This window comes from Dermochelys coriacea, chromosome 1 (genome assembly GCF_009764565.3).
Source record: "Dermochelys coriacea isolate rDerCor1 chromosome 1, rDerCor1.pri.v4, whole genome shotgun sequence".
NCBI lineage: Eukaryota > Metazoa > Chordata > Testudines > Dermochelyidae > Dermochelys > Dermochelys coriacea.
The window spans coordinates 136,047,363-136,074,854 of record NC_050068.2 but is presented as its reverse complement, the minus strand read 5'-3'; the positions used below and the strand labels follow the sequence as shown (position 1 = coordinate 136,074,854).

Genomic DNA, 27,492 nt, shown 5'->3' with positions numbered 1-27,492 from the left:
TCGCTCTCGCGCAACTACTCACGCCGGCCATGGTCCCGCGGAAGCTCCCCTGGCCCCCCAGCAGCAGGTGACAAGGCGGCGGGGCGGGGCGGGCGGGGCGGGGGTGGAGGAGCAGCGCGTGACGGAGAGAGCGGGGGAGGGGCGGAGGGCAAGGGAGCGCCGGCTGACGCCGCGCGCTTCCCGGAAGTGCCCCCAACAAGTCCGCCAGCCCGCCCCGCGCCTCCCAGAGCCCCGCCCCGCGCCTGCCCGTCATTTCTTGCCTCTCTCCTCCTTCCCTCGGCCCCAGCCTTTCCGGGAGAGTTTCCTCTCCCACAGTGCTTTGCGCGGCGGGCCGTTCGGAGCCGCCGCTGGGCTAGGCGCTGTCCGCGCGCGCGGCGGGTAAGGTCGCGTGGGCCGAGGGGCCCGAGCGGTGCCCCCGGCCAGGCGCGCGGTCTGCAGCCCTTCGCCCTCCGCGCCAGCGCGGCGGGGCCGGGGCGCGGTTAGCGAAGCTGCGGGGGCGGGAGGTTCGTGCCTGTGGAACGGCCCCGGCGCCGCTGCCTGGGAACCGGGACCGCGCGCCGCGGCCACCCCCGCGTCTTCCGCGCCCCGGCCGGCGGGGCTTGCCCGTAACAACCCTCCTCCCCGCCGCACCCATCCCCCGGGCCCGCACTGGGCCGCGCCGGGCCGGGCCGGGGCAGGGCCGCCTCTCGGGCGCAGGCGGCTGGTTCCGCTACCTGGGCGTGGCGGGATTGGCAACGTAAAGAGCGATGACTTCAGGCGCGGGCTGCGCCGCCTCTAGGGAGGAACCCTAAGCGCAGCGACCCCCGTGGCTGAGGGTTGGGCTGAGCTTTACCTTAGCGAAGTCCTTTCCTGAGATCTGTATTAATTAAATGCCAAAAGTGCGTTGGGAGGGGGCAGATTGGGAAAGGTGCCTGCCCGCTCTTCTCTAGCTCGGGAATCGGGCTCTCCGGGCGTACAAGAACAGCCTTTATCTAGTTCAGGGGTTCCCAGGCTGGGGGGTCGCGTCCCTTCAAGGGGTCGCCAGCTTATTGCATGTGGGGGGGTCACGAGCTGTCAGCCTCCACCCCAACCCAACCCAGCATTTATAAGGGTGTTAAATATATTAAAGTGTTTTTAATTTATAAGGGGCATCGCACTCGGAGGCTTACTATGTGAAAGGGATCACCAGTTTAAAAAAAAAAAAAAAAAGTTTCGGAACCACTGATCTAGTTGATGGCTGAACTATCAGACTGAATCGAGGCTCTAGGTGTTCTGCCCACGTTCAGAGTTGTAAAATAGACACATCACCTGGTAAGTCACTTGCAACTTGCATTTCTCTCCCCATTGATGGTGAGAGTTGCAACATCCAGTGGCAGCCACTCAATTGGTAATGCCTGTATGCGGGCTGCAGCTATATTTCGTCCGGCTCACCTTGGTGAAGTGAAGAACGGTTTGGTATGCAGAGAGCTACTTTTCAATATAAAGTGTACAAGTTAGTAAAGTTTTTCTCTTTTGTGAATTAGATTATTATGTAATTTTTTAAATATTAAAAAAAAATTAAATCAACTGTGTCAGCCAGGTCAACGTGAAAACTTTAAAATACCTGTATTGGCTTCTGCAGCTAACTCAGTCATCTTCACCTTCGTTTTCCTGTTTGTTCATAATCTGGAAGAGAAAAACAAGCTTTCCTGCTTTTTCAGGTCCCAAACAATTTCTCAATTTGGAATGAATTAGTCCAAAGGAAGAAAATATTCTTTCTACACTGGCAGAAGAAGCTACTGCTATTAAAATTGAGATTATCACTTCAGTAGTTTCTGAATCCAAATGCTTAAGTGACTTCCACCAGTTCACTGGTGTGACTTTCTTTAAGCCACCATCAGCAAGCATATATTTCTTGAATGGTTCACCCTTAGCTCTGAAGTTTATTATAGTTGGCATTATGGAGGGATGATTGCTGGATGTCCACATCATAGCCAACTCCTCTTCTTCAGCTGTTAAGGTTTGACCCTGGTACTGAGTACTGAGAATATTTGCAAGAAAATAAGCTGGAGATAGGCTTGTACCATTCATTTTTTTAATGCTTGTAATTTAACTCTGACATTGCATATTTCTCTTTTTAAGATCTCACTTAGTTCTTTCTAAATTTCAACGGTGTCCGCAATAAAACAGCTATTTCCCTGCATTTTGTTCAAGGCTACAGAAATAGGCTTCAGGGTACTCAGCACATGTTCACATTTCTCTTAAACCCAACGTTGATAACTTTGGCTGTGACAGTGCTACCCATTTTTTCACGATTTTTGTTCATAAACTGTCATCAGATTAGGTCAGTTCTTGATATAGTGCTCAAAACAATCCACTACTGAGTTCCATCGCATGTCTTGTGGGAGAGTTAGCTTGCTTCCTCCCACTTTTTTCAGAGCAGCTGCTGCAAAGTAGTTGTTATGAAGTATTTTGCCATATCAACAACATTAGCCTTTATTTCTGGAACACTGAAGTCTTTGGCGAGGAGGTGCATCAAATGAGCACTGCAACTGTATGTTATTACTTGGGACTCTCCTCTAAATTTCTTCTCATCTTGGATACATTTGCAGCATTGTCTGTAACCAAGTTGTATACTAGACTTTTGATTTTTTTTTCAGTTTGTTATAGCTTTTACTGCTACTACTTGTAGGTATTCTGCTGTGTGTGCATTTCCCGATGTATCAATTGTTTCTGTAAGGAAGACATTCCCTTCTTCTGTTGTCACACAAGCACATACAACAGGATCATTGCGGACATAGCTCAGTGGTTTGAGCATTGGCCTGCTAAACCCAGGGTTGTGAGTTCAATCCTTGAGGGTGCCATTTAGGGATCTGGGGCAAAAATTCGGGATTGGTCCTGCTTTGAGCAGGGGGTTGGACTAGATGACCTCCTGTGGTCCCTTCTAACCCTGATATTCTATGATTCACAAACTGGGTCTCTTTTACGGCCTGCTGCCATTATAGGTTTTCTCTTCTAGTGAGAGAATGGTATGGTAGATCTCAAATCAATGAAGGCTACACTTGGAAAGACCTCAAGACTTTTGGAATATGCTGCTCAAACAGTTTCACTTTTGTTTCTACTGCCTATCCTTCCCTTCTCACATTTATCTCCAGACTTCTCCTTGTCTAGATCTATTCCACCCCCAACAATCTTCTGTTCGTTGAACTTTTTGAAACTTTGCACTTTTAGAGAGAGGTAAGGGATTGACTCTGTGTACACAAATTTGTAGAGGGACAGTGGGGTTGAGGTCTGCTATTTCTCACCTCTATTTATTTTATTTTATTTTAAAACATTTTTGTTGTTAACAAGCATGTTATCTCTGGAGACACAAATCCACAGTTGAGAACTGCAAAACTAAGCATTTCTGATGTTATCTTGTAGACTGAGCACAGAGTCCCATTGGGTAGATAGAAAGATTAATCTAAATAATCTATCCAGAAGCCCCTGGAACCCCATAAAATTGGGTCCCTAATCCATGAACTATTGGAACTAATTTACAAAACTTTTCTTAAACATTACATGAATATATTGTCTCATACTATAGAATTAGCATTTATAATCCCTATCCCATGATGATGCATTATAGCTCAAAGATATCTTAATTAAAACTATCTTTTAGATTGCTTTTTTCCTCAAAAAGCACTTTATCAAAAAAATCCGGTTTAAATAAAAAAAATCCAATTAATTTTTTAAAATTTTTTAAATCATTGATTTTTTTTATCCACTCTGTGTATTTCTAATCTCATCTAGAAAAAAGAAATAGTTGGAGAAGTGAGGACAGGAGTGGAATCGTTCTCCCTTCTTTCGGTGCACACCTGGAGAAAGTTTGAACATGTATGCAGTTGTTTACTTAAAAGCTCGTAACTGTCTCAAACTGCTGATCAGTTTTCCTTAAACCTGGTTTGCTTTTTAAGCTTCAATAAAACTAATATACCAAGTTTGAAGTGTCTTGGTTTGGATGCGTTTGTTATCCAAGAACAAAACTTCTAAATGGAACTTATGGGGAAAATGTATTGTTCCTTTCTCAGAAAGGCTTAACTAACTTGGACCAGATTGAGATGAAAAAAATAACTTTCAAACCGCTGTTGAAATGGGAAATATTACATGAAAAGCAATTTTGTTGAACAATAAGGCTTAGTGTGGAAGTAATTCAGTATTATTTAAATAGTTGCTACATATTTGAAAATATATATTTCACATAATGTGTAATATTGATTTTTTTTAAAATGTAGCTAAGAATTCAATTCACTTTCCGAACATCTGCTTGTTTCCTTGCTAAAACTAAACTAGATATAAATCAAGCTGTTCTCAGTTGCTATTGATTCGTGGGACCAGCTAATGGAAATTAACCTTTGTTGTTCTCAGGAGCTTGCTAAGAATATGTAGTTGGGATATAAATTGTGACCTGTTGCTTGGCTTAGGTTGCCTCCATTCTTTACATTTTGTCTAAAAAGCTTTTCCAGGCAACCATGATAGTTGTATTCTTATTCTGACAATAGTCTTGTAAAAAGATCTTTTTGTGTAACTGTGCTCAAGAATAAATTCTTTACATGTAAATAGAATTATGCCTGCATAAATAGTTTGGGAGTTCTTGGAGTTGCAATTTCCTGTTAGAGCAGAGGTGAGCATACTACGGCCCGCAGGACTGTCCTGCCTGGCCCCTGAGCTCCCAGCCAGGGACGCTAGCTCTCGGTTCCTCTCCCGCCGCCGTGCTGCCAGCGCTCTGGCTTGCCGCTCCTGCCAGGCAGTGCGGCAGCGTGGCTGATTCCACCAGGCAGCAAGCTCCTGCCGGGCAGCGCAGCAGCATGGCTGGCTCCAGCGTAGTAAGGGAGCGGGGTGGGGAGGGGGGAAAGGGTTAGATAAGGGGCAGGGGATCCCCGGGGGGGCAGTCGGGGAACAGGGGGCAGTTGGATGGGGTGGAGGTTCTGGGGACAGGGAACGGGCGGTTGGATAGGTGTGGAAGTCCCAGGGGGCCTGTCAGGGAGCGGGGGGTGTGGATAGGGGGTGGGGCAGTCAGGGGACAGGGAGCAGGGGGGTTGGATAGGGGTGGGGTCCTGGGAGGGTGGTCAGGGGGCGGGAAGTGTGAGGGTGTGAGTAGAGGGTGGGGGCCAGGCTGTTTGGAGAGGCACAGGTTTCCCTACCCGGCTCTCCATACATTTTTGCAACCCCGATGTGGCCCTCGGGCCAAAATGTTTGCCCACCCCTGTCTAAGAGCTACCTTCTTGAATATTCATGATTCCATACATGTGAAATAACTTAATATAATTTTGTTATCAAATAGCTTAAATGAAGTAAATTATTTTATGTTGTAGAATTGTTGGAAACCAGTAAATTAATACTTTTGGTAAACAACGTCAAAAACGAACTAAAAGATATTTTGTCATATTAAGAGTAAAAATATTAGATCTCTACCACAAACTGTTATTGATTGTCTATATTTGATTTAAAAGTTTTTAAGTTTGATTCCAGTCCTTCATTGCTAACTGTGGCAAACATCACACTAACTTCAGAACTTTATAGTAGGGACCATATGATTGGCTTGTAACTAGAATCCTTGTTTATGTGCAATCCTTATGAATTATATTCAATTAATCTGAAAAGGTTTTATTTCTTTTTACTTTTGTAGATTGAAAAAGATCAGTTGGATTACAAATTTCATTCAACAGAAAAATTATCCGAATGAAAAATGAAGAGACATCCGGAATTCATGTAGTGGAATAACCATAAAGGGAAATGCTATCAGATGAACAAGAAAAAATCTTATCTTACAATGGAGAACTCCTTATTTTTCAGTTGTCAAAAGCAAAATGTGCGGCTGAAAAAACAAGAGGATTACGTGTCAACAGAATGGCATATGACAATGGCACTAAGCTGTTTGTTCAAAAATCCTCAGGACTGTTTAGCATGCATGGTGGGAGCTTGAATATTGAAATTGTTTGTTGCAGCTGTACAGCAGACTTCAGAACAGGAATTAATCTCCCCTGTATTTTGATGAGAGAGAAAAAAAATAATAGTGTTTTCAAATACTTTTTATTGTTGCTTCACAGCTCCAACAAATTTGAACAGTGCTTAAATTTTAAATTGGACTATGAATTGAAAGATGATATAAGGTTGCTTAATGGTCCAACAGTATTATGGAGACATGCTAAAAAACTCGTTTATATCTCTACGAAAACTTGCACAGTGCTAAGTGCTTCTGTTCCGTTTTCTTCCATTGAATGGGCAGATGAGATTGAGAATGAAGGCATTGTAGTATTAGGGACAAGAACTGTTTGTTTGCCAGAAGAAAAAGATGGGCATATACTTTCGAAATCAGATGGAGCCATCTGGGGTAGTGAGTTTGTTGTATATGCAATTGAAAATCAGAAAATATTAACTGGCACCTGTTTTCTGCCTCATGCCTATAGCAGCGTGATATCTTGTGTGCATGTCCACAGGACTGCAATATCAAGAAGCCAATTCAGAACATCAGCTGTTGCCATCACCCACAAAAAACAGATGATTTGGTTCCAAGATGGTCTTCCTAAAGATATCTGCCAACTTCCATATGAGGAGCCCTGTTCAATACAAGTAGTGACAACAAGCAAAAATGGCATGCTGTATGTTGTGTCATTTGCTTCTGGAAATGTCTGTGCTGTGCAGAAAGACAACTTTCAGGTATTGTGGTCTTGTATAGCTAGAAAAATGGAAGTTTTTAAGGGTTTTATTTCCTCTCCCCATCCACATTTGTAAGTCAGGTTCCCACAAGAGAGAGGTTAGTGTAAATCTCTGCTCCTCCTTATGTTGCTTCCATTAAAATGACCTACATACAGTAGGGTACATCTTTCCTAGTGTTGCTCTGATTTTTTTCTAAAAAAACCGGTAAATGATTCAGTTGCTCAATTAAAAAAAATTAGACTTGGCCAGTGTGTCTATTCCTATTTCAAAAGTTGTTTAAAATAAGAATTACCCTTATAACAAGTCTGTGTTATGAATGTTTTTACATAATCCATTTTAGAGAACTGCATTGAATTGATATTGACCCCAAATTTAAATTTGCTGCTTGGATTTTACTAACTTGCCCTGACATTTTGGCAACAAAGAAATGCAGCAAGTGAAGCCCATGGACATTTTTTGGCTTTAGTTTTGCTAAATTCATGAGGCAGTGTGAATTATTAGTGTTTTCTTGCTATTCTGACAAAGCTGTGTTTAATTTTGCTTTATTTGGAAACTCAAAGTTTGCCTTCAAAGCACAAAATACTCTTTTTGTTCAGTTCTTTGCATTTAATGAACCTAATTGACACAAACATTTAATTTGATATTTTTGTTTGTAATTTGATCTTTGAGAGGGAATATGGCAGGCTCTAAATGCCTGAAGTTACCATCTCCTTAACTGTTCTGTGAATAAGCTAGCTTTCCATACATGGTGCAGAATTTAGCTCTACAACTATCTTAATATTGGTGGGAATCACATGACTAAATCACAGGTCTCAATAAATTCTGAAAATCCTTATTGTAAATTGTATTTAAGAATGAACACTCAAAAGCTGCAATATTTGAAAGATATTATTTGGAAAAGTGGACTTTTCTTTTAAAGAAGTTATATGCATTTTACAGATGGGAAAATTGAGACACCGAAGATAACTAATTTGTCCAGGGTGATAGAGCTAGAAACAGAATTTGAGACTTTAGCTCACAGTACCGTGGTCCAACCCCTTGACTAAAATACCTGTTTGTGCAAATATAGTAATTGCTCACTTATGCGCTCTTTTAAAAAGTGGATAATTGTAGGCAAACTGCAACAAAATTGAATCTCAAATACAGATGTTTTAGAAAAAGGTGTATACATTTTTAATATTGCATTTTACTGCAGGTTGCTTCCAGATGGCAAGAAGTGAAATCTGTTCTGGTAGATGACTTTATTGGCACTGGGACTGAACAAATTTTATTGCTTTTTAAGGACGAATCTAATACAGATAGTTTAAGTACATTCATTATAACAGATTTTGGAGAGGTCAGCTATGCAGTAAGTTCAGTTTACCTTTTCTTACCCATTCAGTACATGCTAATGAAATTTCATTAACAGAACCTCAAGATATTAATAGAAATATTTGTGCAAAGTAAAGCTGTAGATATGCTATCAAATCCCCTTAAATTTGAATACAATGCCTTATGATTTTAATAGTGAGGTTATAAGAAACAAGAATCAATTGAAATAACTGTCTGACTTGACGTAACAGTCAATAACAGAAGATCTTTGGGGAAATTAAAATAATGCTGCTGAAGAGGCTTCATGTTGATACTTACAGCAACACTTGCTACATTGTTTGTTTATTTTCTGGTTAACCAAAGACACTTAATTAAGAGCCTAGCACTTGTTAATTAACCCCCTCATAAATTGGTCTTTGCAATATTTACCATTAACCTCTACTTTTATTCGGTAGATAAAAAAAAATTTTGATTGCACATTATGATCCTTGTGGCTTTGTAATTTCTCATCCTAAATTCTTCTATAATTGTATGTCAATAAGCTGCACCTTGCTTTCAGCTGGTAGACTAATATTTTCTTTTCTTTAGAGCAACATCAATTGTAAAGAGGATTTTCCTCCTACGGAAGAACTACAAGAGAATGGTTTTCTTACCATCCAAGCTCTCGAAGCAAGGTTACAGGTTTGCATGCTGTAGTGCTCTCTGTGTTTCCTAATACGTAAATTTCTGAGTTTTTTTTGTTGTTTTTTTTTTTAAATTAGAAAGAAAGGAGCATAAACTCTGACATGTCAAAGGTAAAAGTGTAATTAGGCAGGCCAAAAAAGAATTTGGAGAGCAAATAGCAAAACACATAACAACAACAACAAATTTAAGTGCATCAGAAGCAGCAACCTGCCAAACAATCAATTGGGCCGCTAGACAATCAAGGTATTAATTGAGTACTCAAGGAAGACAAGGCCATTGCAGAGAGGCTAAATGAATTTTTTGCATCCATTTTCGCTGCAGAGGATGTGAAGGAGATTCCCATATCCGAGCCATTCTTTTTATGTGACACACCTAAGGAACCATCCCAGACTAGAGGCGGTCAATAGAGGTGGCTTTGGAACAAATTGATAAATGGTAATAAGTCACCAGTATTAGATAGTGTTCACCCAAGAATTCCAAAGGAACTCAACTATGAAATTGCAGAACTACTAACTGTAGTATGTAATCGATTGCTTAACTCAGCCTCCGTCTCAGATGACGGGAGGATAACTAAAGTAATACCATTTTTTTAAAAAAGGGTTCCAGAGCCGAACCTGGCAATTACAGACTGGCAAGCCTAACTTCAGTACCAGGTAAATTGGTTGAAATTATAGTAAAGAATAGAATTATCAGACACATAGATGAACGCAATATGTTGGGGAAGAGTCAACATGTCTTTTTGTAAACAGAAATCATGCCTTATCAATCTATTAGAATTCTTTGAACATGTCGTCAAGCCTGTGGACAAGAATGATCTGGTTGATATAGTGTACTTAGTCTTTTTCAGAAAGCCTTTGACAAGCTCTTATGCAAAATAGGCAGTCATGGGATAAGAGGGAAGGTGCTCTCATGGATCAGTAACTGGTTAAAAGATAGGAAGCAAAGGGTAGAAATAAATGGTCAGTGTTCACAATGGAGAGAGGTAAATAGTGAAGTCCCCCAAGAATCTGTACGTGGACCTGTGCTATTTAACATATTCTAAATGATCTGGAAAAAAGGACAGTGAGGTGGCAAAGTTTTGCAGACGATACAAAATTACTCAAGATAGTTAAGTCCAAACCTGACTGTGAAGAGTTACAAAGGGATTGCACAAGACTGGGTGACAAAATTGCCGATGAAATTCAGTGTTGATAGTTGAAAACCATACAGCTTGATAAGAGCTAAATTAGTCTTTACCACTCACAGAAGAGATCTTGGAGTCATCGTGAATAGGTCTCTGAAATCATCTACTCAATGTGCAGCAGCAATCAAAAAATCTAACAGTTCTAGGAAACGTTAGGAAAGGAGTAGATATCATAACACCACTTTATAGATCCATGGTATGCCCGCATCATGTATACTGCATGCAGTTCTGCTCATCCCATCTCAATAAAGAAACATTAGAATTGGAAAAAGTATAGAGAAAGGCAACAAAAATGATTAGGGGTATGGCACGGTTTCTGTATGAGGAGAGATTAAAAAGATTAGGACCATTCATCTTAGAAAAGAGATGACTAAGGCGTGATATGATATAGGTCTAGAAAATCATGAATGCTGTGGAGAAAGTGAATAAGGAGGTGTTATTTATCCCTTCTCATAACACAAGAACTAGGGTCACCCAATGAAATTAATAGGCAGCAGGTTTAAAACAAACAAAAGGAAGTACTTCCTCGCACAACACCCAGTCAACATACCCATTGCCAAGGAATGTTGTAAAGGCCAAAAGTATAACTGGGCTCAAAAAAGAATGAGATAAGTTCATGTAGAGTAGGTCCATCAATGACTATTAGCCAAGCTGGTCAAGGATGCAACCCCAAGCTCTGGGTATGCCAAAGTCTCTGATTGCAAGAAGCTGGGATTAGATGACCGGGGATGAATCGCTCAATAGTTGCCCTGTTTTGTTAATTCCCTCTGAAGCATCTGGCATTAGCCACGGTCAGAAGACAGGATACTGGGCTAGATGGACTGTTGGTCTGACCCCGGTATGACCATCCTTATAGTTTATATACCTGTTGTAGAACATAAGATAAATTTATGCCAAAAAATCAGAAATTATTTTCTGCTGTTAATTGTATCATAGAGTATGGCTCAGGGAGAAATAAATATTAAGTATTCTGTTGTTTGCATCAGTGGTGGTCCATATTTCATTACTCTGTTAGCCAAGTAATCTTCATTGTCTTTCCTCACATACCTTACTACAGTTTGGATGTGTGTACCTGAGAGCAGAATTTGAACCTACTAAATTGCAAATGTTCTTGCATCAGAAACAATACCAGTAGTGTGGAAATGTATAAAATTTCTGTGCGCTGGAAAAAAAAATCACAAATATTTTCGAGAATTAACTTGTTTCCAACTTAAATTCAGAAAATAAAGGGATTTGGGGGTAATGTTGAAACTACTCTATCAAAATACCTAAGACTATCACAATGGCCATTATATACACACTGTGTTTAAATACCAACTTAATATTTGAATGGTTACTCTTATTGCTTGAGATTCTCTTCTGGCAGGGCAGTTGTAGACTCTCTAAACAGTGATGGTTTGCCTTGAGAGAAACGAAGTAACAGTGGTCTCTTGGGTATTGCACTGCCTAGCAGTCAAGTGATTTGGGTCCTCATTTTGTTTTTCATTCTGACTTGGTCTGTGACCATGGACGAGACGCTTAACCTCTTGGTGGTATATTTCCACGTGTCAGTAGCTGATTTGTGGGGGTAGGCTTGCAAAACAAGTAAACAAAAGTAAAATGCCTAAACAGAATTGACTAAGAAAAATAAAGCAAGCATGAGGGGTAACTTTCCAAAGTCCAGAACACATCCAGTTTCTTCAGTTTTATCTCCTCAGCTTTCTGTTGGAACCTTATAGCCACCATCTTATTCCTCTTTCATAAGCTCCAGTAATGTTATGGAGAAGAAAATTTGGTGTGCCTGGAGTCCTCAGACTTTCTTGTTTTCACCCCCCCCCCCCCCCCCGCAACCCTCCTCAATTCCCTGAGTCTGGCTTTGTGATAGATAAGGCTCAGAATCTGTAGAATTATTTGATGATCTCATTTGAACAGAAGATTACCTTACTGTTCTTGGTTATTATATGACCATATCACTGTGGTATGAGTACTTATATCCATGTTTAATTTATGAGAATTAATCACAAGTATTTGTTCTACCTGTTAACTTTTCAAGCTAAGATACACTCCTGGAGTGGCTCTGTTATCTTCTGAGATTGTAGGGGGTATTCTTAGCTAATTGTTTGCTCATCTACCCCCAAAGGATCACTTATATTGTGTTCTGCAGTTTTCTGCTATTATAAGCCCTGCTCAACATGTATGAAGCCACTGGTAGAGATAATGAAGCAGTCTGCGCTATGATTTATTTCTTTTGTTGTATATGTAGTAATACCTAGATGTCCTAATCAGGTCAGGACCACATTGTTCTCAGTAAGCAGTATGTAGATGTGACATATGCTTCATCAACCTTTGATGATGCAGAGCTTTATTTTCCCAATGTCTAGTCTAGGTAGTGGTTTGGGTGAGAGCTGGACACTGAAAAAAATGATTATAGAAAAATATATTCATAGGGTAATCTTTGCATTAGCCCCAAAAGTAGCGTGGACCCTTGAAGCTTTATAGCTCAGTACCTTCCTGTCTGGCCACTGAAGTTTTATAGGTGCCTCCTTCCTGTCTCTCCCACTTTCTCAAAGGCAATAATTTTCTTTGCTTTGGGCCTTATGGACACATTGACTACCTCCCATGTAAGATTCTTTTATACTGAAAATTTCATTTTGAGTGCTTTTTGATCTTCATAGACCTGCAATCTAGATAGAGAACCCTGGGATTGTAAAATTTCCATCCTCCTGATGATTATTATTTTATCTAACTTAACTGGCAACTTTATCTCTTGCTCAAGTGTAGATTTCATTGACAGTCACGAATTGCATAATTTTTGCCAGAAAAGTCCCAGGGCTTCATTTACACTAGAGGGAAATGACCCATGTGAAACGCGCAAGACTAATTCCTATTCAAAAAATTGCTCTCTACTTTCAAATTCTGTGCATCTTAATTTCTTAGATTAGTATTATTGGACAAGCTTTAGAGATCCTACTCGCAACTTAATGGCGTTTCACTGTTTGGATGTAACGTCATAACTTTTGAATGCCACATGGATTAATACCAAAATTTCAGGGAATTTTTAGGCCTCAAGGGACAGAACCCTATTACTTTGGGGGGGATCAGAAAACTCGAAGGGGGGAAATGGAAGACACCTGGAGCCCTTGGAATATATTTAGCAGAGCCATAGCGTCAAGCACCTCTGCAATTGTCTATAGATCAAATTACAGTAAAAGTATTATCTGGCATGTTAGGGATTTGGGGGTGGGGGGGGAATGCCGGTTAGTAAAAATTCCAGTTAGTTATACTTACCAATAGAATACCAATTTTCAAATGATTAGAATACAATAAAATGAATAAAGTATAAAATAGTATACAGGTACTTACCAATCCAGTAGTAGTACTGCACTGCAAAGTAGTTGGTTTCTTGAAGCACTTGGGTGAATACAGGTAGTTTTCTATACAATAGGTTATCTTATGACACTACATATCACTATGGACAGCGCAGGGCGTACACCTGAATCACTAAAATTGCACTGAACGCTATGGGCTTGGTTACACTTGCAAGTTAGCGCATTAAATCAGCCCTGGATGCCCCGACTCCTGAGGTGTCCACACTGGCAAGACGCGTAGAGCACCTGGACTCTGCAGCTGGAACGCTCCTGGTAATCCACCTCCACAAGAAGCATAGAGCTTGCTGGGCCCTGGCTGAAACGCCAAGGTGTCAGTGTGGACGACGTTGCATTACTGTGCTGTGATTGACCGCTGGAAACGATCCATAATCCCCTGAAGTCAAGTGGCCACTTTTGTCATTGTTTTGAACTCGGCAGCAGGCATGCAGATATCCCCTTTCAAAGCTCCGCTTCTGAGAGCCAGCATGCTTATCTGCTCTGGGACAAAGCAAACCATTACTGTGGAATGCTGCTGCTGTGAATGTGTCTGAGAGAGAGAGAGGTGGGGGAGAGGGGAGTCTGCTTCTGTCTGAACTTACAAGACAGCATGCTGACACACTCTGCCCCCAAAACACACTGTCTCTCCCCCCACATACGCGCAACACACTCCCTGTCACACTCCACCCCCGCTCCCATTTGAAAAGCACGCTGCAGCCACTTGCACAGTGGGATAGCTACCACAATGCACTGCTCTTTGTGGCGTTGCAGGAGCTGCTTATGTGGCCATGCCAGTGCGCTTGCAGCTGACAGTGTAAACACACAGCAGTGTTTTCCCTGCTGCGGTCTCCGAAGGCTGGTTTAACTCCCAGCACTCTACATCTGCAAGTATAGCCAAGCTCTAAAACTATACTGAACATAATTTAATCTTTGATGATTCAGAAGGCTCTTCAGGATCTTGCAGTGTGTCAGGGTCATCATTATCAACATCAATTATCATTTTAGGAGATTTGGCTGAATCTGTAATCACCCTATGACACACCCTGGAAGCTGCTTTTTCGAATAATTCCCTGATATCAGCTTGCTTACTTGTCTTCTGCCTCTTTTGCATAAAAGTAGAGTGCAGAATGTGCAATTGCATAACTCCTTGGCAGTATACTCGTCCTAGTTACTAGATTGAAGATTTGTATTGGGAGATATCAGAAATGCCAATTAATAGAGCTTTCTGGTTGATAAAGTGCCAGATAACACAGCTTTTACTGTAGTTGGTTGATAGCACCAATTAGTAACTTTCCATCAAGCATATCCCTATCTCACGTCTTCCCATTGTCCCAAAACAGTTTAACATGTTGATATCCTAAATGACATATCTCCCAGATAGAAAGAAGAGAAATAATGGTGGGTGAAAAGAGGTGCCCACACAGACTCTGGCAAGAGGGAAAAATGGGGGGTGGTCTCTGGTATGGAGGGAGACTGGGGAATGCAGGTGAACACAGCATGTAGAATGCAGGAGTCACAGAGAGTCTTTGGGGAATGAGAAATGGACACGTGGAGCCCTGGGCATGAGGATGGTGAAGGGTTTGCAGTGAGTTCCTGAAATAGAAACAAATGTGAGGGTTCCAAACAGGGAGCTTAGGAGCAAGAGTGGGGCAGTGTGCATGGAGTTCCGCCTGCAGAAACAATTAAGTGAATGAATCCCAACTTTTATATCTTTAAACCTTTCCCTTTTGAAAAGATAGGTTTGTGTCCTGAATCTTTTCTAAAATTCTCTTGATGCTATTCTAGAAAGTAGGACAGAGGTGGAGACACAGCAAAGAGTTACTAAACAAATACTTGAATACTGCTGCTTTGTCGTGAAGCAGAACACATTCCAGACTTCTGCACCAAGATTTCTGGAGAAAAAGCATAGAAGATGCAAATTAGGGTTCAATAATTTATCATGCTTACAGTTTAAATTAGATTACCAGAGGGTTACTCACTTTATTGCTTCTTCAGGCTGAGCTCATTGCACACACCATGCATCCCTCCATTGACTCTCCCATCTCTGTATGCTCCGTGACCCTTCATTCATCCTCCACACCATTCTTATTCATTTTATTCCTGGCCGGGAGATAAGTGCATTCAGGGTGTCATCAAACTCTAATGGTACGATGGGCAGAGTTGAGATTATGCCGGAAGGCTGAATGGCTGCCATCAACTGTTTTTGGGGTTTTTTTGTTTGTTTTTTGGTTTTTGGGGTTTTTTTGGACCTATAGACGATTAAAGAGGTGGATGAAGTAGCTAAATCTACTAACTAGATGCAAGGGGCTTGATGGGTCCTTTGCTTCCCCTTCCTTCACCGCCCCCCCCCTTTCTGGTTTTCATCAAAATAATAGATGTATGCCAATTTCTGCCTAGAACATTCCAGGCAATTTTGAAATTGATCAGATGGGGCATTCAGAAGTTAAGTGTAAGGGTCTTTGTTTGGCAAATAATCCCAACCAACATAGGCAAAAAGAACTTTCTATTTAGATAGGAAAAGTAAAGCAGGAAGAGATGACTAAATATTAGTGTGGATCTATGATTTTTTTTGAGGATCCAGAAGACTATCTTAAAGCCAAGATACGTTTTTGTTTTGTTTTGTTTTTATTTAAAGTGTCTAAAGTTAGGCACCCAAGTTTGTTCAGTCAGCAAAGCAGCCTGATTTTCAAAATATGAATTTCAGTGCCTAAATTCAGGCACCCTATTTTTAAAATCTTGACTTAAATGTCTAGAGTGGAGTGTAAAGCTGAAAGGCATTAAGGCACTTCCACTCGTACTTTGCTGATTTAAGTCTAATCACCATCCAATTTATACCCCACAGGCTGGTTGCAGTTCTGTTCGGGAACTTCAGCAGCATTTACGGCTCAAGGAGAAGGTTCTTTTTGAATCTTGCTGCGCATTAATAGATCTTGTCCAAGAGCGAGAGCATATCCTACCAACTGCAGAAGAGGTAAAATAGATTGTGAGGTCATGGTTTCTATATTTCTTTGTCAAAATGAAATATGATCTATTTAAACTGGAGATGGGTATGTAGTAGGAAACTGACTTTTCAGTTGTGGGTTGAAAAGGTGATACACTTAAGGAAACTGACTCTTTAGTATATTGCCCTAGATGTGCGGCATATTCAATTAACCTACATTGGAGCATCTCTATTTTAGGGCATCTCAAGACTCACCTTTCAGTCAATGTCGAGCTAATTAATAGTTTTAGGTACCAAAAGCTATTAAGAAATGAAGAGGCAATAGTGCAAGACAACTTTTGATCACATAACCCTGTTCAAGCCAGTTGGGTATGTGGCAGTCCAGTTGTTCTAATATATAATCCTTTTCACACTGGAAGGATTAATTTTGAGTTTCTTAATGCATATGAGGAGTTCATTGCAAAGCACAGTTAGGTAAACATATCTTACATTTATTTTAGAGAATAGAATTAGTTTCTATAGATTTCCATTCATACTTCAAGTATAACACATTCCAGGTAAATTTCTGTTTGGTCCTCATGACCAGCTGAATACTTTTTGGTAATCAGTAAAGTAAAAACACTTAAGTAGTTCAGTAAAAGAATTATACTTTATGCACTTCAGTTATTTAAACAGATATATTTTTCTGTAAGGAAGGTCTTGTTTCGCTCTGGGATGATACAGAAAATCTTCTTCATCCTCTTGATAAAAAGATGACATTGACATCTGAGGTCCCAGAACACCTCATAGAGAAATTATGGCAACGTGTGGTGGATGACAGTTTGGTAATTGGAGTAAAAATAACAGAATCACCTAACCTGTAAGTAAATACATTCTAATAGCTTAGTCTGTAAGTTGGATCCTGCAGTTACAAAGTTGAAGGTGACTACAAAGTTAAAAATTTGACTTGTAACTTTTGGCTCTACGCTTTAGAAATCTATATTTTGTTATAAATCAGGAGTGGCCAAACTTACTTGCCCTCCGGGCTGCATATGACAATTTTCAGAAAATCAAGATCCAGGTCGCGCCTGCTGGGGCTCAGGGCTTCAGCCATGCAGGAGGTGCCTGCCGGGGCTCAGGGTTCAGCCCTGCAGGGAGGGTGATCTCTGGGCTTCAGCTATGCGGGAGATGTTCGCCCAGGCTCAGGAATTCAGCCCCGATCCTGCTGAAGCCCTGAGACCCCCCTCCCCATTGGGCAGAAGCCAAAGGTGATACATTTGTCGGGGGGTGGGGGAAGACATGTCCCCGTCCCCCGATTTTTGCCTGAGTTTGCTGACCCCACTCAGTCACATGGTGCCACCAGACCCACTCCCTGCACTGCAGTTGCTTGAGCTGGCAAGCTGGGAGCTGTAGACATAAGGGGAGGCAGTGGCAAATAGCTGGGAGCTGCAGGGAGAGACACTGCTTTTGCTGCTGCCTCTTCCTGCAGAGCTAACATCTTGAAGCTGCAAGGAGGGGCCACTGAGGGTAAGCGGGGAGACATGTCTGGGGGGTGTGACTCAAGCTGTTGGGAGGAGCAGGGGATGAACCTTTAAATTGTGTGCCTCCCCCCACAAGCAGGCACCAGTTGTCTCTGGCAGAACCTCTAGTCCCACCACCCTGCCGCAAGGCAGAAGCCCTGAGTGCTCCGCAGTCCGGTAGATAGAGAATGGGGAGCAGGGGAGGGGACGTGGGAGGCTCCACAAGACGCACTTTAACTGTAAAAGAGCCATGGTTTAGCAACCCCTGTTATAAAGACATTTTAAACTACATAGGAAGCAAGAAAACTGAACGTAATATGCTACCTATGTGCAATGTGGCTACATCAATGCTAAAAGTTCCTTAACTTTCGCATTACTGGATTTATTTTTCACTGTACCCTTTCTGCTTCCTTAGCATAGTTCCTTCAATAAGTCTCAAAATGTTTTTCTGTTTCCATTCTTGGCAAGAGTCCATGTCATTTTAAGAGAAAAGTACCATAGAAAACATCGCAGACTTTCTGTTGACCATAACATTTGTAACATCTGGCCACGTGACGTGCATCCAGATACACTAGTGTTAGTCTTCTGAATTGAATTTTGTTACAGTTTGGTGTTTGATGTGAAGCCAAATAAAAATTTGACAATCCCACATGATTTAAATCAAGTGTAAATAAATTTGTAGCACTTCCTATATGTATAAAAAATTAAATAAAACTAACTTTCTTTAAAATGACTTGTTTATTCTGTTATATATCTTGATTTTCATAGTTAGTTGAACATTTTCCATCCCTACAGAGTGTTCACTAATTCACTTATGCCCTAGAAAAATATAATTAGCAAGTATTTAATTTGAAAAGTGCGTTTAAACTTGACACAGGAACATATTGCTTGTTAGAGGCAGAGCTCTCACCTTTTGACCTGTGTATATTCCTATAAGCAATGTAGTAGAGGTTGGGAAAGTTAGTCTTTTGGAGGGTGTCACTGAAAATCTGTCCAATGACTGTGAGTGAACTGACCTGCTAAGCCTTTTAGACACTGTGTCTGAGCTATAAGTGTGGTCTCTCTCAACTGCCAGATTGCTATACCTTTATAAAAAAAAAAAAAAAACTTGACTTCATCTTCATCTCTAAGAGCCACTGGGGGAATAGGTTGTCGTTGCTTTTAAGTTTTAATTTTTAGCTATGATGGTAGTAATTTTGTATTTAACATAGTAATTGTTTTTAATGGAACATTGGAATATTTAACTAGCAATGCCTGTGCCTAAAAACATTTCCCCTTCCTTTTGAGCAAAATTGCAATGTTGTATTGTAGCATAAGATGTTACCTCACTGCAAAGAAAACTGTGAAACACGAGTCTTTTAAACCTGACTCATAGCTTGAAGCTTAGTTGACTGACAAAATGAAATTAACAAAAACATTGTTTCAAGTCCTTTTAGGGCCCTTGTGAGAGGAGAGTACATAGTAATATTAAAGTGAATAGAGCATTTCACAAATTTCACACAGCACTGTATCATATCTGTTAAGTTAAATAGTGTAGTAATTTAGAATCTTACTTGAAATTTGCATGCTATTTGAACAAAACTCCATAGAGGTTTCTAAAATTAAGTCTGAAGTAGCAGAAGGGCCCTATCCTTCACTTGAAGAATTAACATCACATTTCAAACAGATTTTTAAAGACTGCAAGAATGTTGTTGTTCTGTATTTTAGGTATCCTTGTACTGCATTATAAGTAAATATACCTTTTTTTAAAACAAAATTTAAAAATAAACTTTAATAGTTTGTCTACACAAACTTGTGACTGGGATTTTCAGTGACATCTAAGGGAATTAAGCACACAGATCCTAGCTCCTGTAGGCTTCTGAAAATCCCAGCCTGTGTTTTCGAAAACTAACACCACTGAGTTGGGTAAAATATATGTTAAAATATACTTTCAAAGTGCTTACCTGACACCTTTGCACTATCAGATGGATTAGTCTGAAAGTATGTTAAAGATTTTTTTGATCAATTCATCTGTTCTTTGGTAATGCGGCTGACAGCATAAAATCTTGAATCTCCAAGACGTTAAAGCACTAAATGTCAGTACACCTCTTTGCAAAGCTTTGATTATATTTGTATGACTGTAAAATGTGAACTTGAAATACAGTAATATTTATGGGTTTTACAGGTCACTGAATGATGTCAGCTTATCCCTGGTAATGGATCATGACTTCACTTCAGTTTCTCCAGTTATTGAGTGTCAGAGTAAAATAGTTAAACTGAATAAGACTTTCTCAGCAATGTCTATCTCCTCATGCCAAATGGAACCACAACCAAAAAGGATAAAATTGGACTTCCATAGCAAGAATGATTTGAAAAAAGAGTACCTTGGAAGACCTTCTAAAATTCCGTCAGATGGGGCAAAGACATTTGTTGTTGTTACCCGCCTTTCACCGCTGCTGGCATTCCGTGATATATGTTGTATGATACTACTACATGCTAAGATGAGAAAATATCAAAATGGCAACCTGCCAGAAAGCAAAAAGCTGACTTTATTATGTGGGAAAATTTCATTATGTTTGGAAGATATTTCAAGTGGAAAATATTCAGTAAACTTGCTAAGAAATAATAGTCATACAGGTAAATATGTAATGCATTGATTTCTTCACATTACTCAGAAGAGCTAGTTAATTTAATTTCTTCATCTTTATTTTTAAGACATAATCTCATTTTTTCATATTGTAATCATTTTTATCAAAATATGTATAATTTCATTACAAAGTAATGGTCTGTCATGAATTAGAAATTGACTGAGACAGAAAAAAGTAAGAAAAATGTGTTCTCAATGTGGAAAAATTTTGAGTAAGTTGCTCCCAGGTTCTGTACTTGGGTTTAGTGCTTAAATATATTGATCTTAAAAAGGGGGAGAGCAGTGCACAATTTGGAGGTAACATAAAATTTAGATTCTTGATTTAGAAAAGACAGAGGAACTTCAGAGGGACCTAATAAAACTTAAGTCAATTGACATTGTGATGATGAATGGAAGGTAATGCATCTTGGAAAGAATAATTTGAACTTCATATAACTAGAGCTAGTTGAGGGATTTCTGGTTTGAGAAATTTTGACACTTTTTGAAATTTGGTTGTGTTCTATATTGGAACACAACCAATTTTTTTCAAAACTTCATGTGACCTGAAAATTCTGAAAAAATGTCATGTCAGAAATGCTGACACATGGTATTTCCAAAATAAAATGTGCTCTCCCGTCCAACTGCTGTCCTGTGAAATGGAGATTTGTTGTCAGTTTCACTCAGCAGCTGCCTGGGCTCCCAGACCTGCTCATGGTGTACAGTGCTGGGGCAGCCCTGCCATGGAAAGTGCCCCAAAACTGCAAATCCTGGGAGCTCATACCAGGCTCCCAGCATCATGGTGAAGAATGTTTGAAGTCCTGAGAGCCCTGGCTTCAGCCAAGATTCTCCAGTCTGCCAGCTTCCCTTCCATGGCGCCAGGAGCAAAGCTCCAATTAATCCCTCCACAGCAGGGAGCCTGGAAATCCTGAGAGTCCCCAGGGCGTTTAGGCTACCAGCAGGAATCCTGGGAACCCTGACAGCGGGGCTGCTCTGGAGCCACGGACCCTGGAATCCTGGGATTCATGACCTGCATGGCACAGCTCCCCAGCAGCTGACCAGATAAGCAGACAGGGAACCAGGCAACTGTCTGTGATTTGGCAAATGCTCATCAAAAGTTTGTTGAACCTGACTCACTTTCACAAGAAATTTCAGGTTTGGCAAACCAGTGTATACAATTTTGACTGCAATTTTCTTACCAGTTCTGCATAAACTTTGCTGGGATCAAAATAACCATAATCCACTTTTCTGTTCAATGGTAATCATTGGTAATCAAAAAGAAAACAATGTTTAGGATATCCATTTTACATATAATGATGATATCCCATTATAAATCAATGGTCTTCTCCCTGAATGCTGAATTCAGTTCTGGTCATCTTCTTGCAAAAAAAGATGTAGCAGAAATAGAAGATGCCCACAGACAAGTGACATCTCTAAAGGCATGGAAAGACTTCTACATGTGTAGAAATTGAAAAGTCAGAGATTTTTTTAATTTAGAGGAATTAAATAAAGGGAAGGGATAGGATAGAGGTATACAAAGAGAGAATGATATAGAGAAGGTAAATTGGGAGTTCCAGTTTATTCTTGTTTAATAGAGAAACAAGGGGAACCAAATTTAAAACTCATTCTTCAAGAGGAACTGACAAACAAGCTTATTTGGCAAATCTTAGAGCTTGATCTGAGGAGGAAAGGGGGAGAAAAATGTCTTTAAAGGTACAGTCTCTACTGCTTATCTTTAAGTATGAGATATTAAACTTCCATATAAACAATCATATAACAATATTTTTCCTGGGATAACTAGCTAAACATTTTGAGATTACCTCATACAGATGACAAAATGCAGCCATACATAAACCTTTTTCATTTAAAAAAAAAATCTCATTTGGTCTGACTTTAGAATCAGACCTCCCTCTTTAGTGAAACAGTTATCTCTCCTCCTCTCTCAATCAGCTGCAGGGAATCTGAAATTCTCTGTCCTCTCTGCGGGCAAAGCCAGGGAAGAGGAGACTATTTAGGAGCTACTGTATCAATGGCAAAGGTCCACCAATCATACTAATATCACAGTAGGCTATTGATAATTCTCTTGGCAAACCGATGTTTTTCCCTGCAACTCGCTAATATCCAGCAGGCCCTTTGTCAGCTGACCTGGATGCTTGCTAAGAACCCCAGTAAGAAGGTGCTGGGAAGGGGATTCCCTCGGAAGGGCTGGATGCTTTGGTAGACTTGTGAGGTGAAATAGAATCCAAGGGTGACAGTTGTGATGTAAGATCAAGCAAGAGGGACATACCAATGCTAGGTAAGCAAGGTAGATATCATTTGTGACTATGGAAACATTGAAACTTCCCAGTTCCAGCTTCCTTGAAATAACAGTAAAAAGGAGGTATTGAAATTAAGGATGAAATCCTGAAAGAAAAACACATTTTGATCAGTATTTGTTGACTAGTAAAATATGTAAATACTTAGATTTAATAACCCTTTCATATTTTTTTCTCTTACAGGCACCATGGAAGATATATTTGCTATTCTTGCCGTATCTCTCAAATTCTCCTTTCAGATAGTCTCATCTGACTGCACGCTGACTCCGGTGAACATGTGGCTACTGTCACAAATGGAGTGTATGCCAATCAAAGAATGCCCTGAAAATATGTTTTGTCATAAATTGGGAAGTCTGCATGGCACTGTCTTTAACTGGAATCTAAAAACTCCATTTGAAGGAACTTTAACATTGTTTTGCAGGTAATAGTAGTTGGAAAGCTTAAGGAATACCAAGTCCTATGTGACGGGTTCCCCCTGGGGTGCCACCTGGATCTGGGGTACCACTGAGCACCCTGATCCACCAGCATGGGCTCCCTCTCACACTATATTGCTGTGACAAACTGCAAAGCCCTCCAGCCTGCACTTTCACCAACATTCATACAGGTAGCTGCAGTTATACGTGGGCTCTCTAACCACCAGATTCCCAGCCTGAGACCCCAAAGTAGCACTGTCCTGCCCTGGTCAAATCTGGCCAGTATATGGATTTAATACCCGGTCAACCTCTCCCTCAGTGTGACAAGAACAATGCACACTTGTGGTAACCAAGCGAGAGATTTTTTTCCCCCAAGCACTTCAGTCAGAGCTCACTGATTGATTTAGAAGAAAGCAAAACAAGTTACTAAACTACAAAAAATAGATTTTAAGTGATTTATAAGGGATAGTAAACAGATCAAAGCAGATTACCTATTAAAGAAACAAAAAATGCAAACTAAGCTTAATATACTAGATAGATTGGATATGAATTAGCAGATTCTCACCATAAAAGATGATACAAGCAGGCTGCAGACTCTTAAGGGGCAAGCTGCACTTGCTTCACAGCTTGGAATCCCCTGGTGTTTCATTCACAGGCTAGAAATTGCTTTAGCCTGGGTCCAGCACTTCCCCCAGTTCAGTCTTTGTTCCTCAGATGTTTCCAGGAGTAGTCTTTTGTGGGGACTGAAGAAGACTAGATGATTTCACTCCCTGCCTTATATATCTTTTGCATATGGTGGGAACCCTTTGTTCCAAAGTTTGGTTCCCAGCCCAGTCTGTGGAAAAATACTGACATCCCAAGACTGGTCACATGTCCTTGTAGTGTCATAGCAGCCATCACTCATAGGCTGACTAACCTTCTCAAGACGGCTCACCAGGTGGGAGATGAGCTTCTCCTAAGGCCTGTTATTTTCCCTAATGGCTCACTGCTCTGAATACGCCCTTCCCAACCAGCTATCTAGACTGAAAGCATCTTGTCTAATGGGCATTACCCAGGTGTAGTTACATTTGAAATACAGATACATAGTCAGTACTTATAATTTCAGATACAAAAATGATACATGAATACAGACAATGATACATATGATTTTAAGAAATCATATTCAGCAAATCATAATTTTTCCAATGTCACTTCAAATGGCTTATCTTGCATAAAATACATCAAAATTATGCTATGATCATATAATATTACTATGAAGAATATGGGGTGCAGTGTCACATCCTCCATAACTTGAGTTTGAGGCAGAATATTATTTTTTCATTATAATTATTTTGCCATAGTGTAATAAGCATAGCAGTGACAGCCATTTAGGACTGTTTTTAAATTACCATCGTATGCCTATTAGTAGATCTGATTGGATTGCCTTTTGCAATCATTTGTGCTCTGCACAGACACCTGAGCATAAAATCAAAGTATATACCAGACTAATGCTATTCAATATGTCAAAATACACAGTTCCATGAATTTGCAATAATGTATGTTAGGCAACTTTAAGGGATGTCTTTGCTTACTACCCTTGGAAAATAATGCATGTCTTGGAGTCAGATTTCTGGCTATATTCCCTTGACACTAAGAATTGGAATCTCACTACTAACCACAGATCTTCAGTAAATGAATGAAACTTAGCAGTTTGCAAGCTTTCCTGTAGGGCTTCTTGTATGCAAACTTCCTGAGGCAGTTTGGAGAGTGCAAATATCTGCAACTCTCATGAGTTCCCTGCTTTTTTTCAGCTTATGGCCATTCACTTTGAATGCAAGATTATGTCAATTTAGGAAAATCCTGAATTTCTCTAAAAGGTGATATAACTTTTATTTAAATAAAATTAAATTTGCCCTTTAGCACTGTGATAAAAATAAGAAATCTACAAATGGTGATCTGATCATTAACCATTTTTTCGCTTAACATCTCAAGGTGAATTTTAATTCAATATTTTGTATGCAGTGCTGATTAATTCCTGTCCTCAACATCTAATAAATGATAGTATAAATCTTTGTCTGAATAGTCACGATTGCACCTTCATTATTTTTTTCAGTGTGGATCAGTTAAACTAGCATGTATCCATGTTTAGATCTTACCTGTTTCAGAAATGGGTAGGCCACAGAACTTCTTCCATCAGGCCAAATACTATGTTAATAATAGCAGTATTATTTGACTTGGTAGCCTACACAGTATGCTAGATACTTCTCAGACATGAAATATGGTACATTCTCTACCCTGAACAATTCAGTCTAAAAGACAGAGTAAAGAGAAGGTATTTATAATTATAGTAGGCTCAGTTTTTACCCAAAGTAGGGATTAGCCTCATTGTTTCATATGAAGAATACAGTGTATCATCACCAAATTTAAAGGACATTATTTGAGTAAAGATTGAATCATCTGAGGAACTCTGAATAAATCTGCTAGTGAAAACTGATTAAATATCAGACTTTTTAAGAAACTGTGTGTCTTACCATTGTTTTTATCCCTTTTGCTAATAAACCACTGGCTAGATATCTTTCAAACTTCCCGTGTAACTAATTCACTGAAAACTAGTGCCAAATATACATTTGAAGAATTCAGGTTATATCTCTAATCAAAGTTATTAACTTCACTGTATCTAAGTGTTGCCCTTATACTTATAATTAACTCTCATTCTAATAGTTGTCATTTCATATAATTTATGGGACTGAAGCCACAGGCTATCTTTGGTGAAGATGGACACTATTTCACTAAAAGCTTTACTTTCACGATAAGGCTTCTCCATCTTTCCTTGTCTTCAAATGGACTGAAATCAGAATGCCTTGAAGAAAAATGGCAGGCCCTATAGTCTGTGGTTTAAAAAAATGTACAGGAAACTGAAGATAGCCTAGGCTGTAATCTGCAATTCAGTCAGGGATAGCATCCAATATACTGGGTGCTTTCAAGTCTCTGGTTAAGCTCTTTGGCTTCAAAGACTCCTCTCTTCTGAGGATCTGAGGATCATCAGCACAGCAGATGAAGCATTTGACAGGCTATTCTGTCTTCCCTGGGTCTCCCATGGCCCATAATTCTACATGCGCATGCTATAATGGAAGTTGTAGGAAAAGCATCCCTGCCCACTCCTATACCCTCCTACTCTTGTGTTTGAAAAACCCCATGAAATCATAAACTAAAACATTTTTTAAAGGAATTAAGGTTGGTTAATTGCAACATAGCCATTCCCTCTGTAAACCCTTAAAAACAAGAAAATGCCAAGTTATGGGACAACTCTTTTTTACTATACTTTAATGTCCACACAAAACACATTGTAATTTCCTTCTGGCTCAGCATGTAAGGAAACACACTAACTCAACAAATTAATCTCCTTCACCCCCTTAATTACAGTCCAATACTTGTCCCAGAAACAGATGCCACACAGCACTCTTAACTGTGAGTATATATCTCAGTGCTGATGTTGCGCAAGTCTACTTAGTATTAATTCTTTGGCTATACAGTAGTTGGCATAAGCTCTAAAGAGAAGATTTTGCTTGCCATTCTATCTGCAGGAAATAGAACTTAAAAGATTTGTACAATAAGATGTATAGGTAATTTCCCCAGTCAGTTTAAAGTAGCTTCATTGTACAGTTCCACTAACGAATTTTGAAAGAATTGTATCCTTGTGTGTGTTTGTTTTATTTTACAGAAATCAAACTGTCTTGTTCCAGTGCCTTCATAGCCTCACTGGAATTCTCCCACCAACCTGTAAATTAAAACTCCTGAGGTTAGAAAGCAAGGACATTCTTACTGACCAGTTTGCAAGAGCTTTGGAAAAGGAAATGGTCACCCTTCGGAGTTCTTTCTCCTCTGCAGTAAGTGAAGTTGAAAACAACTTGACCTTGAGCTGTGAGGCAGGCAAGAAAATAAGCAGGGTTACAGTGTCGTCTTTGTCTGACAAAAAGGAAGCAGTGCAACAGTTCAGAGAGAAGCTTCAAAACGAACAGAAGCAAAGTGCATTGGGTATGAACCGAACAGTGAGTGGTGCCCTTTACAGACAAATTACTTTGAAAATTGCTGAGGCTCAGCTGTGTTCTGATATGATTGCATGGAGACTGAATGTTTTATAATGATTCCTCTCTAAATTTATTTTGAGTACAATTTAATTTAAATGACTCTATAAAGCACTATTTATATTTTGTTTTTACTTTCTATATGTAACTCCTTTTTAGAAGATGGAGAATAAAACTTTTTTCTACCAGTGTTGTCACTGCTGTTTTGATACATATATTTTCGTTTTTTGAAAGTACTTAGAATTAAGATAACTTTTCACTTTGTAAATCATAAATTGCTGTAAATAAATACCTATATTTTGGCTGAAGAAGCATAGCCAGTTGACACTAAGTGAACATTAAAGATGGACCTCTAGGACAGCTAGACACCAAGTACTTTTACAGTTTTAAATAAAGCCTGTAAGAAGATGCCTGTTGTAGACATTGACAATACTTAGATTTGTATTGATTTAAAACTGAATCTTAAGGTTGGGATTTAC

At 39.9% G+C, this 27,492-nt stretch overlaps 2 protein-coding genes across 12 annotated transcripts in view; one reads left to right on the top strand and one right to left on the bottom strand.

Annotated features, from left to right (window-relative positions):
* Nucleotides 1–262, bottom strand: part of MOSPD2 (motile sperm domain containing 2) — a 61,140-nt gene extending 60,878 nt beyond the window's left edge. The window contains exon 1 of one of the 2 annotated variants that reach the window (XM_038368586.2): nucleotides 23–262. In XM_038368586.2, the coding sequence (XP_038224514.2) occupies nucleotides 23–253 (231 nt within the window). In that variant the 5' untranslated portion in view covers nucleotides 254–262. The remainder of the gene's footprint in view (nucleotides 1–22) is intronic. The other variant, XM_038368657.2, reaches the window with a different exon arrangement.
* Nucleotides 242–27,201, top strand: FANCB (FA complementation group B). Of its 10 annotated transcripts, none has more exons than XM_043504113.1 (10): nucleotides 249–378; nucleotides 1,126–1,290; nucleotides 5,627–6,657; nucleotides 7,853–8,005; nucleotides 8,557–8,649; nucleotides 16,022–16,150; nucleotides 16,813–16,979; nucleotides 19,784–20,235; nucleotides 22,720–22,957; nucleotides 26,650–27,201. In XM_043504113.1, the coding sequence occupies exons 3-10, from the start codon at nucleotides 5,734–5,736 to the stop codon at nucleotides 27,068–27,070; spliced, it is 2,577 nt and encodes an 858-aa protein (XP_043360048.1). In that variant the 5' UTR covers nucleotides 249–378; nucleotides 1,126–1,290; nucleotides 5,627–5,733; the 3' UTR covers nucleotides 27,071–27,201. The 10 variants fall into 10 exon arrangements, with proteins under 10 accessions (XP_043360030.1, XP_043360046.1, XP_043360048.1 ...); XM_043504118.1 differs by lacking the exon at nucleotides 1,126–1,290 and adding an exon at nucleotides 3,751–3,834 and having other exon boundaries at nucleotides 284–378; XM_043504103.1 differs by lacking the exon at nucleotides 249–378 and adding an exon at nucleotides 3,751–3,834 and having other exon boundaries at nucleotides 584–1,290.
* The last annotated feature ends 291 nt before the right edge of the window (nucleotides 27,202–27,492 follow it).